Here is a 20,494-nt window from a genome sequence, read left to right as displayed (position 1 = left end):
AATCTTATTCACACTCGCACCTGTAGATTCGCACCCCATGCTCTAAGTTTTTTTTTTCATATCTTGGGCCGAAACCTATAACCAAGATAATGACGGAAAGTATATGTACACAATATGACGAGAGGACCCAGTATTACATCGGCTCAAAACACACCTAACAGACGCCGTAAGCCCAAATCGGTGGAATACAAGGAGAAGGGAAAAGAGACCAAATGCCATGCAACAGCAACACAAAGGAAACGAGAAAGAGAAAAAGCTCAATCGGAACATCATCGAGAACGACCCCACCTCATCCCCCCCCATCATCAATACTTTACAATCTCACCTCTCACATCCTTACCGGCCGGTGAGCCAGCTCTTCCAGCTCCTCGAGGTCTGCTTCGCAGCGGTCTCCGCATTCTCCGCCAGGGCATCCAACTGACCCGGTTGCTGCACAGCAGCAGGGACAGCAGCAGTAGCCTTCGCCTCCTCCGCAGCCTTCGCATTCAGCGCCTCCAGAACCCCAGGCTTGTTATTCTCCGCCGCACCCTCGACCTTCGAGGCAGCCTCCTCCGAGCTCAACCCGTCAAACAGATAGCGCTTGAACTTATTCCAGGGCCGTTGCGCCTTCTCCTCCTGTTTCTTCTGCTCGTAGATCTCACCGATCCTCTCGTTCTTGAGCAATTCCAACTGTTCCGATGTGGCGGTTCCGCTGGCATACGCCGTCTTGGCATCCTGCAACGTCTGCAATTCCTTTTCGATCCACAGCGCCCGTTGACGACGGTTATATAGCGTAAGAGACACCATCGAGTAGACCGTTAACGCTCCGCAAATACCTACACCAAAGCGACCCATTAGCCACGTCCATCCTACTCGAAGGACAACACTGCCTTGCCATGACCTGGCATGACAACATAACAAAGAAGGGAATCAAAAGAGGGAAAGACAACTACTAACCCGAAGCAGCAATAAGCGTATAAACCATTGTCTTGTGCGCCTTGTTGGCGAACCGTCTCCCGAAATCGATCATGGTATCCACGCGCGACGTCGACTGCGCCATCCGCGCCGCCCTAGCCTGGGCCCGCAACCGCTCGACCTTCTCCTTCGGTGTCTCCGGACGACCACCGTTGCCGGATCCCTGGGACTGAGCGTTCGCCATGAAGCCGGGGAGCTTGTAGGGGGCGGCACCGGGCTTGGAATGCGCGTAGGGACCTGTGGCCGTGAAGCGGGTTGCGTCTGCGGCGGATCGGGACATGGCGTGATGTTTTTGTTGTTTATTTTTATCTTTTTTTTTTTACTGGTGTGTCGAAGGGAGAGGAGAGGCGGAGGTGTGTATGGTGGGGGTGTTTGAGAGTCGGGACACACCGAGTTGGTTGGGAGGGAGAGTTAGAGCATTCAATTCAATTAGGTGTGATTGTTGGTGATGCGTGAGGATCTTCCGGGAAATTTTCATCCGTTGTTGGACTGGCTTAAAGGAGTCTAGGCGGGAAGGACGGGCGGCCAATCGGTGTGGAGTGATTGTACTTGCGGGATATCTGACATCTTAGCTTCATTACTACTACAACAACTACTACTACTGCTATACTACTTTTCTATGCTAGAACGATCTACTGGGATTTGACTGCAGAGGTAGTAATCTCGTCCTGAGAATAAGCAACAATAAAGAGGAGAGGAAATATGTCCCACAACACCCCCGACCTCTCCTCCGTCCTCGCAACCCTCTCAGCATTATCTCAATCATCACAAGGTCAAGCTCAAACTCAAGTTCACCCACCACCATATACCTCCAACAAGAACACCCAAAATGGCCCAGAAGATGACACAGACCCCTACGAACCCTCTGAAACCATCATCCCCCTAACTCCATCCCCAAACATCCCCCACCCCAAACCCCAAGCACAACCCCAGCACCAAAAACCACCCGCCTTCCACCTCCCAAACACCTCCACAATCACTACCTGGCCGCCGGCCTTGAAAAGCATCATGCGTACCCTCTCTACCAACGAGGATCTGCAGCGGAAAATCCGCTTCCTGATTCAGCGCCAGCATGATCATGAGCGGCAGTGGTGGACGGGGAGGGAGGCCCTGGTGAGAAAGCAGAAGGCTAGGGTGGAGAAGAAGAAGGAGTTGGATGCTGTTTTGTGAGTTTTACTTATCTCTTCCTTGTCGTTCTGTGTTTCTTGGTTTGGCTTTTGTGTATTGTGTTTGTTTGTCTTGGTTTTATTGGGTTATTGGTGGCTAATGGTTTTTGTAGACGGTCTGTGGGTGCACCGGTTGATGAGAAGGAGGTTTCTGTAAGTTTAGTTTCTCTCTCAATTCCCCCCCCCCCCCCCCCCGGGGATAGATGGAGAGGGGTTGTTGAATATGCTTTAGCTTAGTCTGAGGAAAGGACTAATGAGTCTAGACGGCCGAAGAAGATCACGCTGAGTTGACCAATTACGATCTGAAGGTCTACAAGGCGTCGAAGCAGATGGCCGATGCCATGATGGGGGAGCTGCGGGCGTTGCAGATTCCCTTTTTCAGCATTAAACCGAGTCTGGTCTTGGACTCGGCGGGGTCAACTCATCTTCCTGGGATCGGGAGGGATGAACTGGCGGTTCTACGACGGAGGATGTTGGAATTGCTGCAGGATTTCTGTAAGGAGTGATTGGCATGTCCCGGGTCCTTGGGAGAAAGAGGAATAGGTCATGCTCTGGATTTATGATTAGGGATATGATTATATACACCGATTCTCTCTATCCTCGGCCCCCGGCCAAACCGTCTATTCCGTTCGCCTAAGGATCATGCTCAGCTCCTGAAACTTTCAAGCCATACACATATATGCAAGTAGCAAATCCCATGAGCACACAAAATGCGTCGATCACGCCGTGTTACGAAAGACACAACAAAACAAGCCAGATGCCCGAACCCCGAAGCCAACCCAAACGCGCAGAAACGAGGTGGAAGAAATATGAGACCATAACACCGGATAATGCAAAATGAACGCCGTTTGAAGCCCGACAGACCATCCGCAACACACATACACCGACAAATAGATGACTGCGGTATCTTATTTCGCTGGAGGAGATTGAAAAAAAAAAAAAAAAAAGCGATTATGTCTCCCCGGCATTTCACGTGGATGCCTTCTCAGCCACAGCGACCGCAACGGCAACCGCAGCACCAAGGATTCCACTCTCAGACGCGGGGTCGAGGCGGACGGATGGGCTGGGAGTCGCTTCCAAAGTGCCCTTCGAAGCATTCGTCTCCTGTAACAGCTGATTGATATAGCCTTGGCAGCGATCCCGGAAGCCAGGGTACTTGTTGATGACACTGCCATCGCATGCAATAGTCAAGCTCTGGGGATGCTCGCTCTCGACCACAGTCACCTCTTGCGTCTCCTTGATCGACGATGTTGCAGAGGCGGTCACTTCGGGGAACTCAGCTTCGTTGCGCAAACACCACATACTGTGGATGGCCGTTGCCAGGTACCCCGCGGAGCGGTTCGAAACAATCTCACAGACACGGCGTAAGAACTTGAGGTCATCCACAGTTGGAGCACGGTGGAAGGTGTGCTCCTTCTGGAGGAGAGCCGCTGACGAAGCAAACGATGTTGACGTATCGGCTTCAATGGCCGCGACGATGCTCGTGTCGAAGGAATAGGCATCGCGCATCGAGCGAGGGAGTTCACCTCCAAACAATTGTGCGGTGTCCACGGCTTCCACGATGATCAGTCGAATAATTTCGCCCAAGTAGCGCCCTGTGATCATGTATTCTAACGGTTGATAGTCGGGTCGAAGATGCGTACGGTTGATCACATCGTCCCATCGACTCATCGGTAAAACCTTGCCACCAAACATGCTCAGCTCGCTATTGATAATGACGTGCTTGGCGTAGTCGAACCAGCCTACGGGTCTGGTGCCAAATTTGGTCAATCCGATCGCATGCACGGGGAAATGAATGGCCATGTTGGTTCCCGTTCCGAGAATCAGAGACATGCGGGTCTGGGGGTCCACGTAGGCACGAGAAAGAAGAGTAGCAGAGCTGTCGTTTACAATGGCACCCATTTGGAGGTTCAAACTACGTTTGCGACATGATTGGACAATCAGATCTCCCAGCTCCTGTCCCACAGTACCATTCGAACACCGAAAACCCTTGCCCATCTGAATCACTAAACCGCTGTTGATGGACGTCTGTTCCACCGGGAAGGACCACGACAAGCCCATGGACAATGGTGCGAGTTCTCGACCGTACTGCGCGCCGACCTCGGAGAGCATCGAATCGATCTTCTCCGCCATCCAGTCAAAGAATAGGGTTCCCTCCAAAAGCTTCACCTGCTCGTCGATTGGGGACGAGTTGACCCGCAGAATCTCCATGTCGCCGTTTCCACGAAGTTCAATCAACGCCACACGGAAGGTGGAACCTCCGACATCGAGGGCTAGGAAGGTTCCCTTCTCCGTTCCTGATGGCAGCGCATGGTTGTAGGACGGCAACATGCTTACCGGACTAGACTGTAGACAAATTCGGAGCTGTTCACGGATCCTTTCGGACATCATGGCCATGTTCTGCATTGATAGTGGGGCTGTGAACACATGGTCGACTTCGTCAGCAAGGTCACCGAGAGTGCGGCGGCGCCATGATGCCCTGTGGAATGACTTCCTCTTGCCGGAGGCATCCCGGAAGAGTGATGGAAACAACAGCATCGCTTCTAGTGCGGCGACAACGTTTGAAAAAAGCTCCTGCATCCTATGCAGGACCTTGGTAAGGGAGGCCGACATGATCCGTTCAAGTAGGTCGTTGAGCGACCGCCTTGTCCAAGTGGCAAAAGATTAACGGTGACAAGTGAATTCAGATATAATAAAGAGAGATGTGCGGGGCTTAAATAGTTGAGTGAAGACCAAGATGAAATGAGCTTATAGGTGTATTGTATGCATCTGCCGCAAGAAGGGACCACTTGCGGAAACGAGGGTAATTATAGTGGGAACTATGCACTCTCGTACGGACTCCAGGAGAGTAGCAATTCACTGGAGATAGTGAATGAAAGACCTCAACGATGGTGATGGAACCGAGTTGCAATGTATGAGACGTGAGGTAACACCAGTGAGAAAAATAAAAAAGCAACAATCCCTCGTCAAGCTGAAGTGGAGACCGTTTGGAAAGTAAGAGAGAGGGAGACCCAGTCAGAGGGGTTAAATCAATAAATAAAAAAAAATAAATAAATAAATAAAAGGCGAAAAGAGCTATTCAGTTTTAGAAATAATGAGAAAGGGTTGTTGAAAATAGTGGTGCCAGACGAGACAGCAATTCCTAAAATCTCTCCACCGAGCTAGTTCAATGGGGTAAAAAGTAAGACACTTATGCTGTAGTTGCACGGAGTGTTAAGGTGGTGGTGGTGGTGCTTGTTTTTGTTTTCCTCTCCCGTTGTAGTAGTGGTAGTAGTAGTAGTATCGTCAGTAAGTAGTAGTATTAAGTAGAGTGGTAATGGTCAACGGAGGGTGACGGGACCATAACCCATAGACACTCCAAGCATGGATCAACGCGTGTCCATTCCTGGAAGGATCCAACAGAATGAATGGGTCACTAACCCTTCAAGGAATGATGGATGGAGCAAAAAAAAAAAAAAGAGAGAGAGAGACAAAGGAAAAGGGTTTATGAGAATTTCAGACACCGTCGAAAGATAAACAACAACGGGGTGAATAAGGAGGAGAGTCAACCACCCGAATTGACTATAAGAGGGGGAAACAGGGAGATTGAATGATTCTTGATTGATGGATGCAGAAAGGAAAAGAGATGCGCCGGAGAGACAGACTGACTCCGTACCGATTGGGGTGGAGGTAATGTACGGTACGGTAGCGGTGGGAAAATCTTCCAACCAGGGGGGATGTATTGCTGGTTCGGTATCGTCATAACCGTATGGGATTCCCACCCTAACCATTTATGACCATGAGTGGGGATCGAGGGCGACTGCTACCTTGAAGGACATCGTTAACGAGTAATTCACGACGCAAAGGGAAACCGACAAAGGGACATCCAATGCTATGACTCGGTGACCCATTGGAGAAGAACGTTGCGTGGCACCTTTTTCACCATGCGAGAAGGGGTCGAGGAACATTGCCTCTGGAATCATGACATCAATCAACAGGTAAATAATCCTACGATCCGCTACCAGGATATAAAAACGTGATACGTCGTTCGGTCTCTCAAACAGATTTAGCTTGATTACTGATTCTTATCTTTGTCCTGTACTGTACCTCGGATAACAATCTGCGGGGAATAAATCCTACTACGTACTATCCTATTCTTTCGTTTGTCGGGATGATCTTCCTCCCAGTTGTATACTTAAGCATAAACGGATGTTGACAACTGCCGGTTTCCTCATCCCGCAGACGAAACAATTAGATGAGCCATCGAATAAAATCTTGGAACCACTCTACCCGCATGGGCCTACCATATTGTGCCGCGGTCAGAGTTACATTCAAGTTTCAGCACCCATAATCGAATAGATTTCCACTGCGCGAATGTGTAACCGTACGGGTAAGAGACGGTACACCGTTACGGCAATACCGGTTCTACCCTAATGTGCAATCCATCCAACCTGCATGGAATCATCTGCTAGTTTAATTCGTGTCACTCCTAGTAGGAGTATTTGTCTGTACTATAATTATCGGATGACGACTTTGGGATGCCTGAGTGTAGAAAATCTGTCAGTGCACCAACATTCCAGAGCAAACATCCAAAATTCCCCCGAGTGGCTTGTCCTGGAATTAAGCAACAGAATGATGACGACAAGATAAATCTACAGGAAAGAGAAAAGGGGTAAAAATGAATTAAATCTGGAATTTTTTTAATACTAATAATAATTAAAAAAAAAAAAAAAAATACAAAATAACAAATCGTCCAAAAAGTTGCCAGTAGGGTTGGTGTGGTATGTGACACCCATGTTGAGTGCAACGGTGGTAGTCGGTCTAATGAGAGTGGCCGAGACTGTTACACTGAACTGGAGACGGAACGGAAAACTCCCCAAACCCCATCGAGCATCTTCTTCAGCCATTGCATTCTGATCACGAGTTCGGATCCATTCTTGTATATATACTCGGAGAGGTAGCCCTATTTTGTCATGATTATATCAATCTATGAGTGACGTGATCACCTCAACTCGCTTCAGATGATCGACTTTCGCTAGAGTTTGTTGGTCTACCCGGATACTGTGTATAAGGTTACGCCATTTTAGGTCGTAGGAAGTCCGTGTGTCCTCCATCTGCCTGTGAACCGATCGTAGTAGTATTGACGACATAGTATGTACTAGACCTCTATGTATGTATGTATGTATGTATGTACACTGCCCTCGTAGGTACCCTCTGGACATACCTCTAGGACACTGAGTCAGTCATGAGGCATAATCGATACTAGTTGTTATCGCCTGCATTCCAGAAGCCCTGCCAAGAAACTGGAGGCTGCAACACGCGTACACCTTCTGATCCCCCTAGTCCTAATGCCGTTAGCCGACACGAGACACTACGAGAGTACTAGTATCAATGCTACGGTCAGTTCGGTACTCCCGCGTAAGCGTCGCCCAATACTAGTTGCTCGGTACCTCGCCCAACGATCCGAATCTATAGGTGAAGAATTATATCCCCGTGGGATATTACACCCGTCAGCAAGGGGTCAATCAGAACCACTAAATGGGGAGAATGACGGAGTAAGGTGCTTTACCGAGTACGTCCTGTTAGGTAAACCTATCCTGTCTTTCCGTTTCCGGACGGTTCAATGTGAGATCTCAGATCCAGTCCAGGCAAAACTTCGGTTGAATGCGGCAAAAACAATGTTTGGCTCCCACACGGCTGTCAATCATTATCACAACAATGCTCATTGTCCAGTTTACTCGCATACCACTCAGCCATTGGTTATGTGAGTTCATCGGACAAGTGGGTAGGTACTGTACAACTACTCCTAGGAGTCGTTGTCGCCTCAATCTACAACATCGTTTATCTTTCATTATCGTACGGGTTGACAGGACATCACCACGTGTTTCAAAAAAGTTTCCAAGGTGACATCTTTCTTTGTTCCCTCGGAGGTCCAGGCAGCAGACAAAACAGACATGTTGCCTGCTTATCAGTATGTGTACTATTCAACTGTAACCTGAACACCCAAGAAATGGGGCTGAGTAAGTCACACTCACACAATGAATGCATGACGCTGAGGTGACCCCATCGGAGAATTTAAACTAACTCTATGCATTGGCTGCAGACTCTCTAGACCAATCGCGTCATCTTGTCGTGGATGATGATTGTGCTTCAGACTAAAGCTGCCTGGCCTTATCGACATGTCATTGATGGAGTGGAGATTGGGAGTCTGGGCTGGCGCCACTCTTTCGCCGGTGCAACCGTCCGCCGGTTCCTGAGAACTACTGATCGATGCTCTACCGATGTTGCAACCTTGTAAGACACGACAGTATATCTATTACCTATAAGTGCCTGGTTCATCGCCCACCCCCCGATCATCCTGTAGATCATTGATCAAATGCTCCTAGGCGGATGAGCATCCCAATCACATGGTTGACTTGTCAAAGGTAATGCAAGATTCCCATGCAGTTGTTCTGGCACGGTATCAGGATGGTCGACTTGTAATGCCACGAAATCATGCATGCAATGGCATGGCTCAATGACACGGTCTGAGACGGTGGTATCGCTCTTGCCGATGGGATTTCTGCTTCAGACCAACGGAATGATCGTCCTGGGCTGGATATCTGCCTACGCTGATATGGCATTTGATTTTCGACATGACTGACTTGGCCATTCCTCAGACACCTCTCTTTTCTCCTTGTGTGGTTGAAATGGAGAGCGGATTTTCTCATTATGACATCGCCGCCCTACTGGTGTCATATCATGATCCCAGCGTAGACTCCTCGTTAAATCAAAGTTCTCTTTTGGGTCTGGACAACCCATAGAATAGACCTCAAATCACTCACTGTGACCCTTGAAGAGTTCGAGACGAGAAAGGCGAGCCCATCAATGAAGGCAACATCTACACCCAATACAGTGGCGGTACCCATGCAGGAGAGGTATCTCGCCCCTGTTCAACTACCCATCTGTGTACCTTCGTAGGCACAAAGAATCATAACAGACGAATCCAGAGCCAGCCCACAAATTCTTTCAAGGCGAGTGTCCAATGCAGCTAATCAAGGCCAACGTAGATACCCTGTCTTTGTAATTGTCACCAAAGATCAGGATGGGCACCGCGTAGCACATAGCTCGAGCACATCAGAGAAGATATATAACGCAAATGCTACATAGAGACTTTCATGCTTACAACATACAAGAATGTCGCCTTTATCAGCTATCATGATAACTGTGATCTAGGCATAGCCAAGCACCAACGTGTCCATATACTGTCGAAGTGCGCCAATCTTGGAGCGAGCAGAGGAAAGTAGCTTGGATAGAATAGAAACACATGAAGGGAAGATACGAGGGGAGGAAATCAGAAGGCGAACTGATTGGTTTCCCAAATACAGAGATACCTAGTTTCTTAAGTAAGCTTATGAGTGATTGGTCCGCAGTACATCAATTGGATTTGAGCAGGGGTCCCATCTAAGAAACTACATAAAATATATGAAGTCGTTACTACATGCAATTCTCTAACCACTCCACTGTGTCTTTCTTTCTTTCTTTTTCCCACCGTGACCTCTTTAAGTTTTTATCCCTTTTTCTTTCTTCACTTCTGAACCATTCGATATTGTATGCTGTGTCTTACCTATTTTTCATACCAGTTCCAACTCCCTTGGAAACACGCTCACCATCTTCAGTCTGATATGTTTCCTCGATATATATCATAGACCCTGCAACTGCATCATCAAGGACGTTGATATGATGGTCATGACGGGAAGTAGCCATCCGATTTATCAAAGGAGATCGATACATAAACGAGACCTATTTAAGCCGAAGATCGAACGTGCCGAATTGAGTCGTAGTCACTATCATGGATCTCTTAGGCTTATTCCATAACACAACATCCCAAGACCGCTCAACGCCCCTAGTAGAACTTAAAAGTAAAGTACAACACTTTTCGCTCATCGTAAAATATCATAACCATCATCGTCCGTCGCAAGTCAGACCACCGACATTAAACATTCCTCTTCTCCCGAATCGACACCCGCCCTACTAGTCTCGGAACAGGTCTTCTCCTCGCTTTCACGACCCAGACTGTAAAGAAAAGAATCCCTAGGATCACGAGTGCTGTGATAAGATCAACTATCACCTCTTCAGCCCGGGGATAGTCGGTCAACAATTCAGATTTCCCGGTAGGACGATGTTCATTGGGTGTGTGTGGTGGACTGCGCTGGTCGTCCCTGTGGATTATTGATACAGTGCAAGGCGACACAGAAGAGTGAAGATGACGTACAGCAGTAGCTGCGGATCTGAGACATGCTTCATGGAGGAAGGATATTCGACAACGGGGTCTGAACCGTACTGCGGCTTTTCGCTAATTTGGATATCTGGCTTACGGTCGCGCATCCAGCGCTCGTAGTCGGTTTCGGGTCTCGGGAGTGCAGGCATTATGATTGAGGTTGAGGTACCAATCACACGATGGTCTGGTTGCTGTGGATGGTTCCGATGGGTGGAGAGTGGTATGTCTAATTGACATGGTTATTGGTGTTGTTGTGTAGACCCGGGGAAGGATCTTGATTTGAACAGCGACACATCTGTTCGTAGGCCGAGTGCGGCGCTGGCTCTTGCGGAGAACTGTTGGATGTCAGCTGGATACACATTTCGCAGTTTGTCAAACAGAACCGGGGTTTAAGTTCTTCAATTCATTGGCCAGTGACATATAAAATGGATAATATATTCATCTGAGGCTGTTTTTGCAGGGAGAATACATGTCATGTTGATAGAGTAGGATGAGTTATATGTAGATATATGTGTATTTCATCTTTTAATTACTGTGCTTTCAGTAGTAGTACACTGTGTCACCCTAATAAGAGCTTGCTTTCTACTAGTGGGAGAGAAAATCAATGAAAGAGAAAAGAAGCACCAATTATTCTGCAATCTGTGGCGCTAATTTCTCTACTGTAGAATGATTGGTCTACCGCTGAAACCAATCAAGGCGTTGACAAGCTAACCCGATTGATCTATTAGTTAGACTTTCCACCACCACCACCACCACCCATCCATAGGTTGATGTTAACACGGAGCTGACACTCTCGTATAAGCAGCAGGCAACAGAATTCCCATGATCAATATTATACCTCCGTCTCTATCACTCATGATCAATTTCAAAATATATCCAACAACCGTACGAAGACACTGACTGTCAATATCAAACACCGCCGTAGAGAATGACTAAAAAGAGTGCCATCAGCAGCAGTCTTTCCGGTCCTGCCACTCCCTCTATTTCCCGTTCATCCATCAACCACTGCAGCTTTAACAGCCTCACCCCCGCCGACTCCATCCATCGAAGCGAGCTCGACTCAGTCAATGTGTTTCGCAAAACGTTCCCAGAAAGCAGCAGGGTAACTCCTATATCGCCCGCCAACACCACCATTCGGCGTAGTAAGATCAGCCATACTGTCATCGCTAACTCGTACGTCCGTCGGTGCAAGCTCGCTAACTGTGAGCTTGTCGATGTGTGCTCCGCTAAATCCTTGGAGGCCAATGACTCCAAGTTCGACAATGTGCGCTCGATCCGCGGCCACACCTCGGTGCGAAATAGCACCATTACGGGCCAGAGTACTTTGAACCGGAGCAAAGTCAACGGATCATCCGTCACGGACGAGAGTTGTCTGCGACGCAGTCATCTTGAGAATGTTCGGATTGCTCGAAGTCGTGTGAAGAGATCGGCGCTGCGGAACTGCGACGTAAGTGATTGCGTGATTATTAAGACAGATTTCACTGGCATGACTTTACGCCATGGAGTTTGGAAGAATGGCAAATTGGTTGGAAGAGTTGGAGATAATGAGGTCGTAATGATGACCCAGGATGGTCAGGTGAGTTGCTCTATCACTGTGTAGATTATCCTTCGTTTTCTTGGACACATATAATAACCAGAGATAGAACATCGGTCATGTTTCATCGGAGAAGCTCGTCACCCAAGACGCCAAGGTATGGGCGGACGATGAGCCCGACTCAGATAGCTCGGACAAGGAAAGCTTGGACTCAGATGACCTTCCGCCTCCTTATAAGCCTTGATTGTAGTCCAGATTTCCGTGATGTTTTACGTCTGATGATATGTATTTGTCATATTCTTTTTTCTGATCTCCCTGTTATAACCTCACCAAGTTTGATCCCTCATGTTTCTTTAAAACACATTATGCGCCGCCCATGGTCAGTTTTGTTTAGTAGTCTACCAGCCTGCTTCATAGCCATGTTTCAAACATGGTCCAACAGCCGACGGTTCCTCCAGGGTGGACTTACATGTAAGCCGAGCTTACCGTCACTAGTCGCAGGCTTTTAAGGAGCACCAAAAGCTAGAGCTTCATGGAAGAGCACTAGGGCTCAATTTTGTTAAGCCAACTGATCCCGTATCCACATGTGTCGCTGTTGTTGATCAATAAAACTGACGGGACACGAAATTGCATCATATGGCAGTGCAGTTGTGACGAAATCATGGACCGATTTCCTCAATATATAAGGTGGCGGTCATCTGTGGGCTAGTGTCGTACTACGGGGTGCTTGTATTAAGTTCTCAAGAATATGGATGTCGGTATAAGGGCAGCGAAAGCTAGAGGAGCTAAGTAAAAACCGCAAAACCCGTACATCTGGACATTTGGCTCTTCTTGGCCCTCTTTCCAGAAGTATTCTAACTGGTGGACATATGGAGAATAGGTGTCAAGGCTGAGTGAGATAGAGACCGGGCTTCCCGGGCTTCCTCGCGCAAGCCGATAAGATATGCGAGAGAGCCAACACCGTGGACAGATGGCCAATATCGGGGCTACATCCCATACATCATCTGAGCCCTGAATATCACCCATACTTAGCAAAGCGTTACAGGCAGACATGGCTAGCGGATGAGCCAACCCGTCAAAGGATTTATTTTTGACCAAACCTCAGAATATCCCGCTTCTTGAGACTTGCACAGCCATGTTAGGGAGATTACTGATCTTGGCACATTGGCTCTATAATACAATCCACTCGGGTCAACTGGGATAACGCAGCATATCCTATTTATCTGTGTTGGAATTATAATCAGCGTGAAGGTCTGTATAAGAACCCCACACAGCCAGTGCTGCCCTTATGAATCTTACTCAACCACGGCTATTTTATACAAAAGTATGGTACGGCGAACGCCTGTTGACTGGGCAGTCCAGACCTGCATTTTAGGTTTGAGTATGCTGTCACTCGCCTCTGTATCTCCATATGTACCAGACGGATCTTTTACCGGGATCATTTCGTACGACGGATTCAGTTTGCTTAATGAGATATCACAGTTGACTCCTCGCGATGAAAAGCCTTTCACCCTCCGCATCATGCCCCTAGGTGCATCCATCACCTACGGATACCAGTCAACTGATGGTAATGGCTATAGACGATGGCTTCGTCAGCAACTTCGTCACGCTGGATGGTGGGTGAACATGGTTGGCAGTAACCCAAATGATACCAGCACCATGAATAACAACGTAAGACACTACTAATACTTTGTAGTTGAACTATTAGGTCAGAGATACTAACGCTTATTATTTGACAGGAGGTTGAGGCCACATCAGGGTTTAGAGTCGATCAGTTCACCCAAGAGGCTGAGAAAACCATCCCGCCACAGCCAAACCTTATTTTAGTACAGTAGTACTATCTCTGTTCATAGTACTGTGAACTAACTGACATTATATGCACTGTGCTGGCGCGAATAACGCAAATTAGTATAATGACAACAATTGATGTGTACAAGACGGGCGAGCGGCTGGATGCTCTTCTGACACGTCTGTTCGACGCAATTCCCGGCACTACTATCATCCTTTCTACTCTGCTCCCCATAGTTGCCGAGCGTGAAGTCGTCCATTTCGCCAAATATATTAGTGATCAGTATCGGCAAATTATTGCCGCGTGCCGTCAACAAGGCCAACGCATTATCCTTACTGAGATGACTAACTTCATCAAAATCGAGGACTTGATCGATGGAACACACTTAACTGACTTTGGTTATAAGAAAATGGCCTTGGCTTGGTGGGAAGTCATCCAAGACACTGAGCTGCAAAGGCTGCTCCAGTCACCAAACAATACAGGTGTCAGTGGCACTGGTAGAACGACTTGCAAAAAGGAATACGGCAGTGGAAATAAGAGAGGTCGGGTCCAAACCCAGCGTGGGAGTGGGGCCGATGACGGAAATTATGTCCATAGCTCCAAGGACATGGGGCGCATCTTCAGTCCGGCTACTACGAAGGAAGAGAAGGACTTTGCCCTTGGTATCAACTATGCTCAGTTAGTGAATAAATTTGGCGCCCACCGGGAAAGCGCATTGGATGAGCTAGTTTGGACAAAGGGTGGGAATGGTACGTATATGTTCATTCATAATAATGATGGGAAGTTTGGAAGTGTAGTGAGGATTGAAGTCAATGATGGATGCCTCGCGAGAGGTATGTATATCTATGCATATATGTTGGTAACCTGTCTTACGTACTAATATCACCTGCAGGTGTTCGATGGGGAGATGTGAGTGGGGACGGCCTTGATGATTTCATCTGCATCAGCAGGGAGGGGCACATGTATGTCTCGATTAATGAAGATAAGGACCCCAACGTTCCCACTTTCCGAAGCATTGGACTAGTCAAGGATCGCCTCGGCGATATCGGTGGGGACGGAAGGATAGACTAGTAAGTTCGAACTTTGCCAATTTTTTAGTCAGGCTAACTCGCATGCAGCTGTCTGATACATAAAAATGGCGATATTCGGTGCTGGCACAATGGTGGCCAGAAGGATGCACCCACAAAAGAGTACGGCGGGTATTGGCAAGATCTCGGTATCGTGTTCAAAGGTAAAGGAATGGGGGATATCACCGGTGTGCCTCTCGTTGATATCAATCGAGACTTCCGCAGCGATTGGCTTTGGCTAGACGCAAAGGGAAAAGTAAGTGATCTTCTTCTCCTAGTATGTCGAATACGTACTGTGGTGACATCGTTCCAGCGCATTTCATGAGCCCATCTGACTCATGTTCTTATGCAGTCTGATTTGTGGGCCGTGAAACGAGATACAGGAGAAGCTGAGGTTTGGTTAAATAAGTGGAGCTCTAATGCCCAGGGTGACTATTTCCAGTTTAAGGGAGTTCTTACGGGTAATGCGAGGTGTACTCAGGGATGGGGTGTAGGCCTTTATGACTTGGGCCTTCGGTTTGCAGATCTTGAGTAAGTTCATATACTAAGGAACTTGATTAGATGCTAATCATGATAGTGGAGACGGTCGGGCAAACTACCTCTGTATGGAGTGAGTACTCTTCCAGTATAAAGCCTCATACATGACGCGATATACTAATGAACTTTGTCTATAGTCCGGATGGCCGTACAGATGGCTGGTTGAACAAGGGAGACAATAGTTTCGAATCCATCGGGCAAGTCAAACGAAGTGAGCATTACGACCGTGCAAGTAAGTCCTTTTCGGCGCATATAAGCGTGATCTAAAAAATTCTGGCCTGATACAGACCATCGGTGGGCGGACGTAAACGGTATGTGGTCCTTAATCAAGTGACAGGATAGAGCTTATTCTCATAAGATGGTCGGATGGCTGATTTCCTCTGGATTGACAAATTCAACGGTGATACCACGGTAGCAATCTAACTTGCCGGATGGAATCAACCAAGGCGCTGTTCCTACCATGGACTCGAAGTGGAAATGGGAGCCCTAGGATGGTCCGGTATATGGGGGCCGACCGGGGAGTGAGTACTTCCACCAACATGATCACCTTTCGAGCGCTAATTGTGGAAGGCGAACATGCATTTCCCTAACCTTGGTGAGCTGGGGCGGGCGGATTATCACCAAGTTATTCCCCGTACCAGCGTTGTACGTTTCGACTCCTTTATGAGCAAGGTGCATTTGCATACCGACGTTCGTTAGGCTTATACCTGGTTCAACGAGTGTCCCAGTGAGGTTTTGGATGATGATTATAGTACTAAACATCCTAAATTGCCTCAGTACCCTGCACCACCGCAGCCTGCTTCTATAAATAATCACGGAGCTAGTGATGCCATGTAACATTGTCGCGCCTACCTGGTTAGGCAGAAAGTAGAATGACATCTATCTGTATGTTTACAAATTCCTCTATCCTGGGTGCAGATCTAAACCTGGCCTATGTAGGGAATGCCCACTGGCCATGTGTGTCGTGTTTTTGCTGTTTCCTCCTGCCGTCAAAGTACTTATGACCATTTAGCAAAAAGGAAACCCGTCTTCCATCAACCAGAACCGCTTAGTTCAAAAGGCCACAGACTATGTTCCAAATATAGCTCCCTGAGTGAGCTACCCGTCCAAGGACCAAAAGTACTATGCAGCATTTTGTGATTGCTCTTCATCGGGCCGAGTAGCATGGATACCATCCAGCAAACCGGATGTGCGCGATATACCTCGATCGGCAAATCACAGCAGAACTACGGAGTAAATAAGCAATGCGAAAGCACCTGTAGTAAGGGACTGATAGTGATCTCCATGATTCTGCCAGAACGCTTGGCATGCTGGTATCTGGTTCAATGTAAGATACTGAATACGCTGAATGCTCTCGTCGTCGGATTTTTGGAGCTAATATCGAGCATGTTCATAACATTCCGAACATATTACTGCATAGCTCAGTGAGTGACTGGTCAACGTATGCATGTCTATCTCGGGGTAGCATTCCCGATCTGCTCGTGGTTAAAGACTTCGACTTCCTCTATGGATGATGAGTGGATCGTCTTGACAGTGGGGGACTTCCGTCAGCTCAAGGTCCCCATGTCATGTTGTTATTAAACTTAACAAGGCCGCTAAACCGGGTTGAATGGACCATGTTTCCTCGGCCTTCCGGTTTAAATACAAGAGACACAGGGAATACCTGGGTTAGGCAGGAGATGAGTCTTCTTAGACGATGAATGCATGGTCCAGCTTGACGCTGGAATCCAGTCATAATGAGCTTATGGCATCGGAGCCATGACATTCCATGCTCAACGAATCGGAGCTCTCTCGCCCCCAATGATTCAAGGCTAGAAACCCGGCTTCCGGGTTAACCGAATTCATGGCAAGAAGACGTTTCTCGGTCATAAATTTCCGGTATTGACAAGGTCCTCGAATATTAGTCGGGATTCTGCTCTAATTTTAGGGCAAGTCACATGCTCTACGGTCCAAGCAGATCATAAGGTTGCCTTGAATTGAATCCCCACCGGATACAACGGGACGCAACTACAACCCCAGAGGTCTGTGCTCTCTCTCTCTTTCTCTCTCTCTCTGTGCCGGAAACCCGGCTCGGAGATAAGCAACATAAAAGCATGCGGGTAAGGCAGACAAGTTCTAAGTTATGCCCTGGCAAATCACGAAACCTGATTTATTCATTGAAGGTTTGCTCCAAGTGGATCTTCCCCCAAAAGAACGTACGGAGCGGCGGTGAGTGCGGAGTCGTGATCTCTATGAATATGAATGTAAGGTCATACATACATAATATTAAGCACTCACAAACAAGAGATCTATTACTCGGGTCGTAAGGGAAACTACGGCCAATGTGACGTGGCACCGCAAGATTGCTACCAGCCTACTACCAGCCTACCACTTCCAGTACATACTGTACATACATGTGCATGTGCCGCATTGAGAATGCGGCTAGAGCAGTACGTATGTCTTAGTGCTAGTACTAATAACAGGCGCATAAGCGAGCAGGCCAACAGCACTAATTAATGCATGGGGGGACAATTATTGCAGGTGGTAAGAGTAAGGAATTCCGCCACTAAACGGTCGAGTGGGGTTCCCCTAATTTAATCAATATCAAACCCAGCCCTACTAAAGTCTTGTCGAAACCTTAGCCGAAGCTTGGTTCTTGAACGTTATGTCTTCACCGTCGTCCCCTCCTGCGCCTAACTAGCGACATATTTGTCGCTTGCGAAAAAAAAAAATGAGCTCTTTTTCTTTTGCCTGCTGCACGGGTGGGGGACGCTTCCTCAGTTTGCCAGGCAATGCATGCCCTATGCGAGTACTAGATTTCATTCTGGACCAGTAACAAATCGTAACAGCCCTATTGGGCGCCGTAGGAGCTGGTCTCCTGACAAGCCACTCAGATTGGTTCCACTTAGTCATATCTCCTCATGGAGTAGCCGGTATGGTGCCCCTTTTAGGAAATGGTTATATCAGATTACTCGTCCAACTCCAGCATCCCCCTCATGAGGGGTTTTTCTTTTAGTTTTGACTGTGGTAGCAATATCGCCTTGGAATGAGGGGATCTTCATGTAGCACCCTGCAAGTTCCAGGGATATAAAGCCAGTCAAAGCATCCGTCCTGCTCTTCCATCAACAGCGCCTCTCAACCCTCGACTGGCAATACTTTGGCTTTTCAATATGAAATCCTTCCTTTACTATACCGGCTGCTTCATTGCTATCCTTGGTACCGTCCATGGTGCCCCTGCTGCTAGGGACTCCATCCGGGACTCCGGGAATCCCCCATTGAGAGGCTCTGAGAATCTTCTGGGTTATTCTTCTGACAATAAATTATCCGACCATTCCACGGAAGAGGTCAAGTACACCCTTCTTCCTGCGCAGAAGGAGGATCCGAAGATAGGGTCATATCTGGACTTCGAGAAGGTCGACAATCCGCAGCCCATTCGCGGCGATCTTGGAGCGTCCGACCCTGGCCCTCGTGAGTCATGTAGCTTCCATCTCTGAATCTTCCTTGCACTAACTAGTCAGGCAACTACAACTATGACCGAATTAATAGCGATAAGCTAGCTCCCCCGGGTACAGATAAGGGACAGACAATCAATGCTCAATGGCCAATGGGTAAGCTATAGCACTATCCCTATTCGCAAACCCTGCTAATAGTTGGTAGGTCTCAGCCGTAACAGGTACGTCCAAGGGCTCTACATATGATGTAAGGTAATGAGGCTCACTAAGAGACAGATACGGCTCGGAGAACTCGGGATGGGCTCGTCAAGAAAACACCGTCGTCATGCCCGACGCTACCAAGATGGCCGGTGTCGACATGCGCTTGGAAGCTGGGGCGTATCGTGAACTGCACTGGCACGTTGCCGGCGAGTGGTCTTTGGTGCTTAATGGGTCATGTCGCATTCAGGTATTTTGCTCTCGTTTAGACTTATGCTCTCGCTTGCTAACTTGCCTTAGGCGGTTAATGAGAACGGCGAAACCTTTGTCGACGACGTGACAGAAGGTGATGTGTGGTTCTTCCCTCCGTAGGTCCAGACTATCCTCACAAGCCTTCAATGACAACTACTAATCATAACAGTGGTGTCCCTCATTCCATCCAAGCCCTAGATGCAGGAGTAGAGTTCCTCCTCGTCTTCGACGACGGAGATTTCTCCGAAGACAACACCTTCCTCGCGTCCCAAGTCTTCAGTCACAACCCTGTACAACTACCCAATGCCCCAGAAAGACAATCTCAAGGCTAACAAAAGAACCTCAGAGATCCGTCCTGGCGAAGAACTTCGACCTCCCCATCTCCGCCTTTAACGACATCCCAGAGGATGAACTGTACATCTTCCCCGGCACAAAAGCCCCGAAGGACATCGAGGAGCAAAACGTAACAACAGCCGCCGGCATCGTGCCGCTAAGCCAAAGCTACTCATACCACTTCTCCGAACAACCAGCCCATGAAGTCGCCGGCGGTTCCGTGAAAATCGTCGACCCCGTCACCTTCCCCATCGCCACCAACTTCGCCGCCGCCATTGTGACCGTGAAACCCGGCGGCATGCGTGAGATCCACTGGCACCCGACCAGTGACGAGTGGACGTTTTTCATCAAGGGCAAGGCTCGCGCGACGTTGTTCACAGCGCCCACAACAGCGACCACGTTCGATTACCGCGCTGGTGACGTGGGCTACTTCCCGCAGTCAAATAGTCATTATATCGAGAATACGGGTGATGAGGATTTGATGTTTTTGGAAGTTTTGCAGACGGATAAGTTTACTGGTAATCCTACCTTTTTCTTTATTGAGTTTTCATGAGGGAACACAACGATACTGACATTTATACAGATATTGCTCTCGGTCAATGGATCGGATCCACTCCGAAGCAAATCGTGGCTGATACATTGAAGCTGCCTGAGAGTGCTCTGAGTAAGCTGAAGACGGAGAAACAGTATGTCGTTGCCGGATCGAATGTGACGGCTGTTGCAAACAGATGATTTCTTGGGGGGCCTATTGAAGCCCCATTCTTCCAGGGTGACGTTTCAATATGCTTATAGAGATGATCACCTCAACTGAAGCCTGAATCTGACATCACGGGTATCTCAAGCTGTGCATACACATTTAACACATGTACATACTATCATTAAGCATCTACCTCATCTACGACAAAGAAATATCATGGTTATGCTTATTGTCATGCCGTTCCACAATCATCTCCGGTCTAACCCTCTAGCATACATACATATCTTGAACCCTGTA

The 20,494-nt window shown here is 48.1% G+C and overlaps 7 protein-coding genes across 7 annotated transcripts; 4 read left to right on the top strand and 3 right to left on the bottom strand.

The window, feature by feature from the left end:
• Nucleotides 1-19: 19 nt before the first annotated feature.
• BDV38DRAFT_59337 (cytochrome c oxidase assembly protein COX14) lies at nucleotides 20-1,384 on the bottom strand. The gene is made up of 2 exons (XM_032063602.1): nucleotides 937-1,384; nucleotides 20-815 (listed from the first exon to the last, which is right to left on the bottom strand). Exons 1-2 carry the CDS (start codon nucleotides 1,232-1,234, stop codon nucleotides 337-339), a joined length of 777 nt encoding a protein of 258 aa, XP_031914803.1. The 5' UTR covers nucleotides 1,235-1,384; the 3' UTR covers nucleotides 20-336.
• Nucleotides 1,385-1,515: 131 nt separating this feature from the next.
• On the top strand, nucleotides 1,516-2,673 carry BDV38DRAFT_59328 (uncharacterized protein). The gene is made up of 3 exons (XM_032063600.1): nucleotides 1,516-2,120; nucleotides 2,234-2,273; nucleotides 2,384-2,673. Exons 1-3 carry the CDS (start codon nucleotides 1,657-1,659, stop codon nucleotides 2,624-2,626), a joined length of 747 nt encoding a protein of 248 aa, XP_031914802.1. The 5' UTR covers nucleotides 1,516-1,656; the 3' UTR covers nucleotides 2,627-2,673.
• A 376-nt stretch (nucleotides 2,674-3,049) lies between these two features.
• Nucleotides 3,050-5,382, bottom strand: BDV38DRAFT_243703 (putative hexokinase). The gene has a single exon (XM_032054244.1). It carries the CDS (start codon nucleotides 4,656-4,658, stop codon nucleotides 3,090-3,092), a length of 1,569 nt encoding a protein of 522 aa, XP_031914801.1. The 5' UTR covers nucleotides 4,659-5,382; the 3' UTR covers nucleotides 3,050-3,089.
• A 4,692-nt stretch (nucleotides 5,383-10,074) lies between these two features.
• On the bottom strand, nucleotides 10,075-10,508 carry BDV38DRAFT_281666 (uncharacterized protein; the record flags this gene model as incomplete). The annotated part of the gene is made up of 2 exons (XM_032059610.1): nucleotides 10,075-10,300; nucleotides 10,354-10,508. 2 exons carry the CDS (start codon nucleotides 10,506-10,508, stop codon nucleotides 10,075-10,077), a joined length of 381 nt encoding a protein of 126 aa, XP_031914800.1.
• A 329-nt stretch (nucleotides 10,509-10,837) lies between these two features.
• BDV38DRAFT_59297 (uncharacterized protein) lies at nucleotides 10,838-12,543 on the top strand. Its single transcript, XM_032063599.1, has 2 exons — nucleotides 10,838-11,935; nucleotides 12,003-12,543. Exons 1-2 carry the CDS (start codon nucleotides 11,288-11,290, stop codon nucleotides 12,135-12,137), a joined length of 783 nt encoding a protein of 260 aa, XP_031914799.1. The 5' UTR covers nucleotides 10,838-11,287; the 3' UTR covers nucleotides 12,138-12,543.
• Nucleotides 12,544-13,219: 676 nt separating this feature from the next.
• Nucleotides 13,220-15,709, top strand: BDV38DRAFT_281664 (uncharacterized protein; the record flags this gene model as incomplete). The annotated part of the gene is made up of 10 exons (XM_032059609.1): nucleotides 13,220-13,564; nucleotides 13,633-13,719; nucleotides 13,831-14,515; nucleotides 14,575-14,752; nucleotides 14,801-15,005; nucleotides 15,102-15,280; nucleotides 15,327-15,359; nucleotides 15,424-15,518; nucleotides 15,574-15,597; nucleotides 15,645-15,709. The coding sequence occupies 10 exons, from the start codon at nucleotides 13,220-13,222 to the stop codon at nucleotides 15,707-15,709; spliced, it is 1,896 nt and encodes a 631-aa protein (XP_031914798.1).
• Nucleotides 15,710-17,777: 2,068 nt separating this feature from the next.
• BDV38DRAFT_291803 (putative oxalate decarboxylase) lies at nucleotides 17,778-20,232 on the top strand (the record flags this gene model as incomplete). Its single annotated transcript, XM_032061839.1, has 7 exons — nucleotides 17,778-18,733; nucleotides 18,784-18,873; nucleotides 18,978-19,165; nucleotides 19,216-19,283; nucleotides 19,337-19,457; nucleotides 19,514-20,018; nucleotides 20,084-20,232. Exons 1-7 carry the CDS (start codon nucleotides 18,436-18,438, stop codon nucleotides 20,230-20,232), a joined length of 1,419 nt encoding a protein of 472 aa, XP_031914797.1. The 5' UTR covers nucleotides 17,778-18,435.
• Nucleotides 20,233-20,494: the final 262 nt, after the last annotated feature.

Source organism: Aspergillus pseudotamarii (genome assembly GCF_009193445.1).
Source record: "Aspergillus pseudotamarii strain CBS 117625 unplaced genomic scaffold BDV38scaffold_19, whole genome shotgun sequence".
Taxonomy (NCBI): domain Eukaryota; kingdom Fungi; phylum Ascomycota; class Eurotiomycetes; order Eurotiales; family Aspergillaceae; genus Aspergillus; species Aspergillus pseudotamarii.
Note: the sequence above shows the minus strand (reverse complement) of the source record. Positions and strands in the feature narration are given on the sequence as shown.

Coding starts and splice junctions, on each gene's coding strand:
- BDV38DRAFT_59337 (XM_032063602.1), bottom strand. CDS start 1,234: ATGTCCCGATCCGCCGCAGACGCAACCCGCTTCACGGCCACAGGTCCC. Junction 816..936: donor TACGCTTATTGCTGCTTCGG/GTTAGTAGTTGT, acceptor GCTTTGGTGTAG/GTATTTGCGGAGCGTTAACG.
- BDV38DRAFT_59328 (XM_032063600.1), top strand. CDS start 1,657: ATGTCCCACAACACCCCCGACCTCTCCTCCGTCCTCGCAACCCTCTCA. Junction 2,121..2,233: donor AAGGAGTTGGATGCTGTTTT/GTGAGTTTTACT, acceptor TGGTTTTTGTAG/ACGGTCTGTGGGTGCACCGG. Junction 2,274..2,383: donor TTGATGAGAAGGAGGTTTCT/GTAAGTTTAGTT, acceptor TAATGAGTCTAG/ACGGCCGAAGAAGATCACGC.
- BDV38DRAFT_243703 (XM_032054244.1), bottom strand. CDS start 4,658: ATGCTGTTGTTTCCATCACTCTTCCGGGATGCCTCCGGCAAGAGGAAG.
- BDV38DRAFT_59297 (XM_032063599.1), top strand. CDS start 11,288: ATGACTAAAAAGAGTGCCATCAGCAGCAGTCTTTCCGGTCCTGCCACT. Junction 11,936..12,002: donor TGATGACCCAGGATGGTCAG/GTGAGTTGCTCT, acceptor AACCAGAGATAG/AACATCGGTCATGTTTCATC.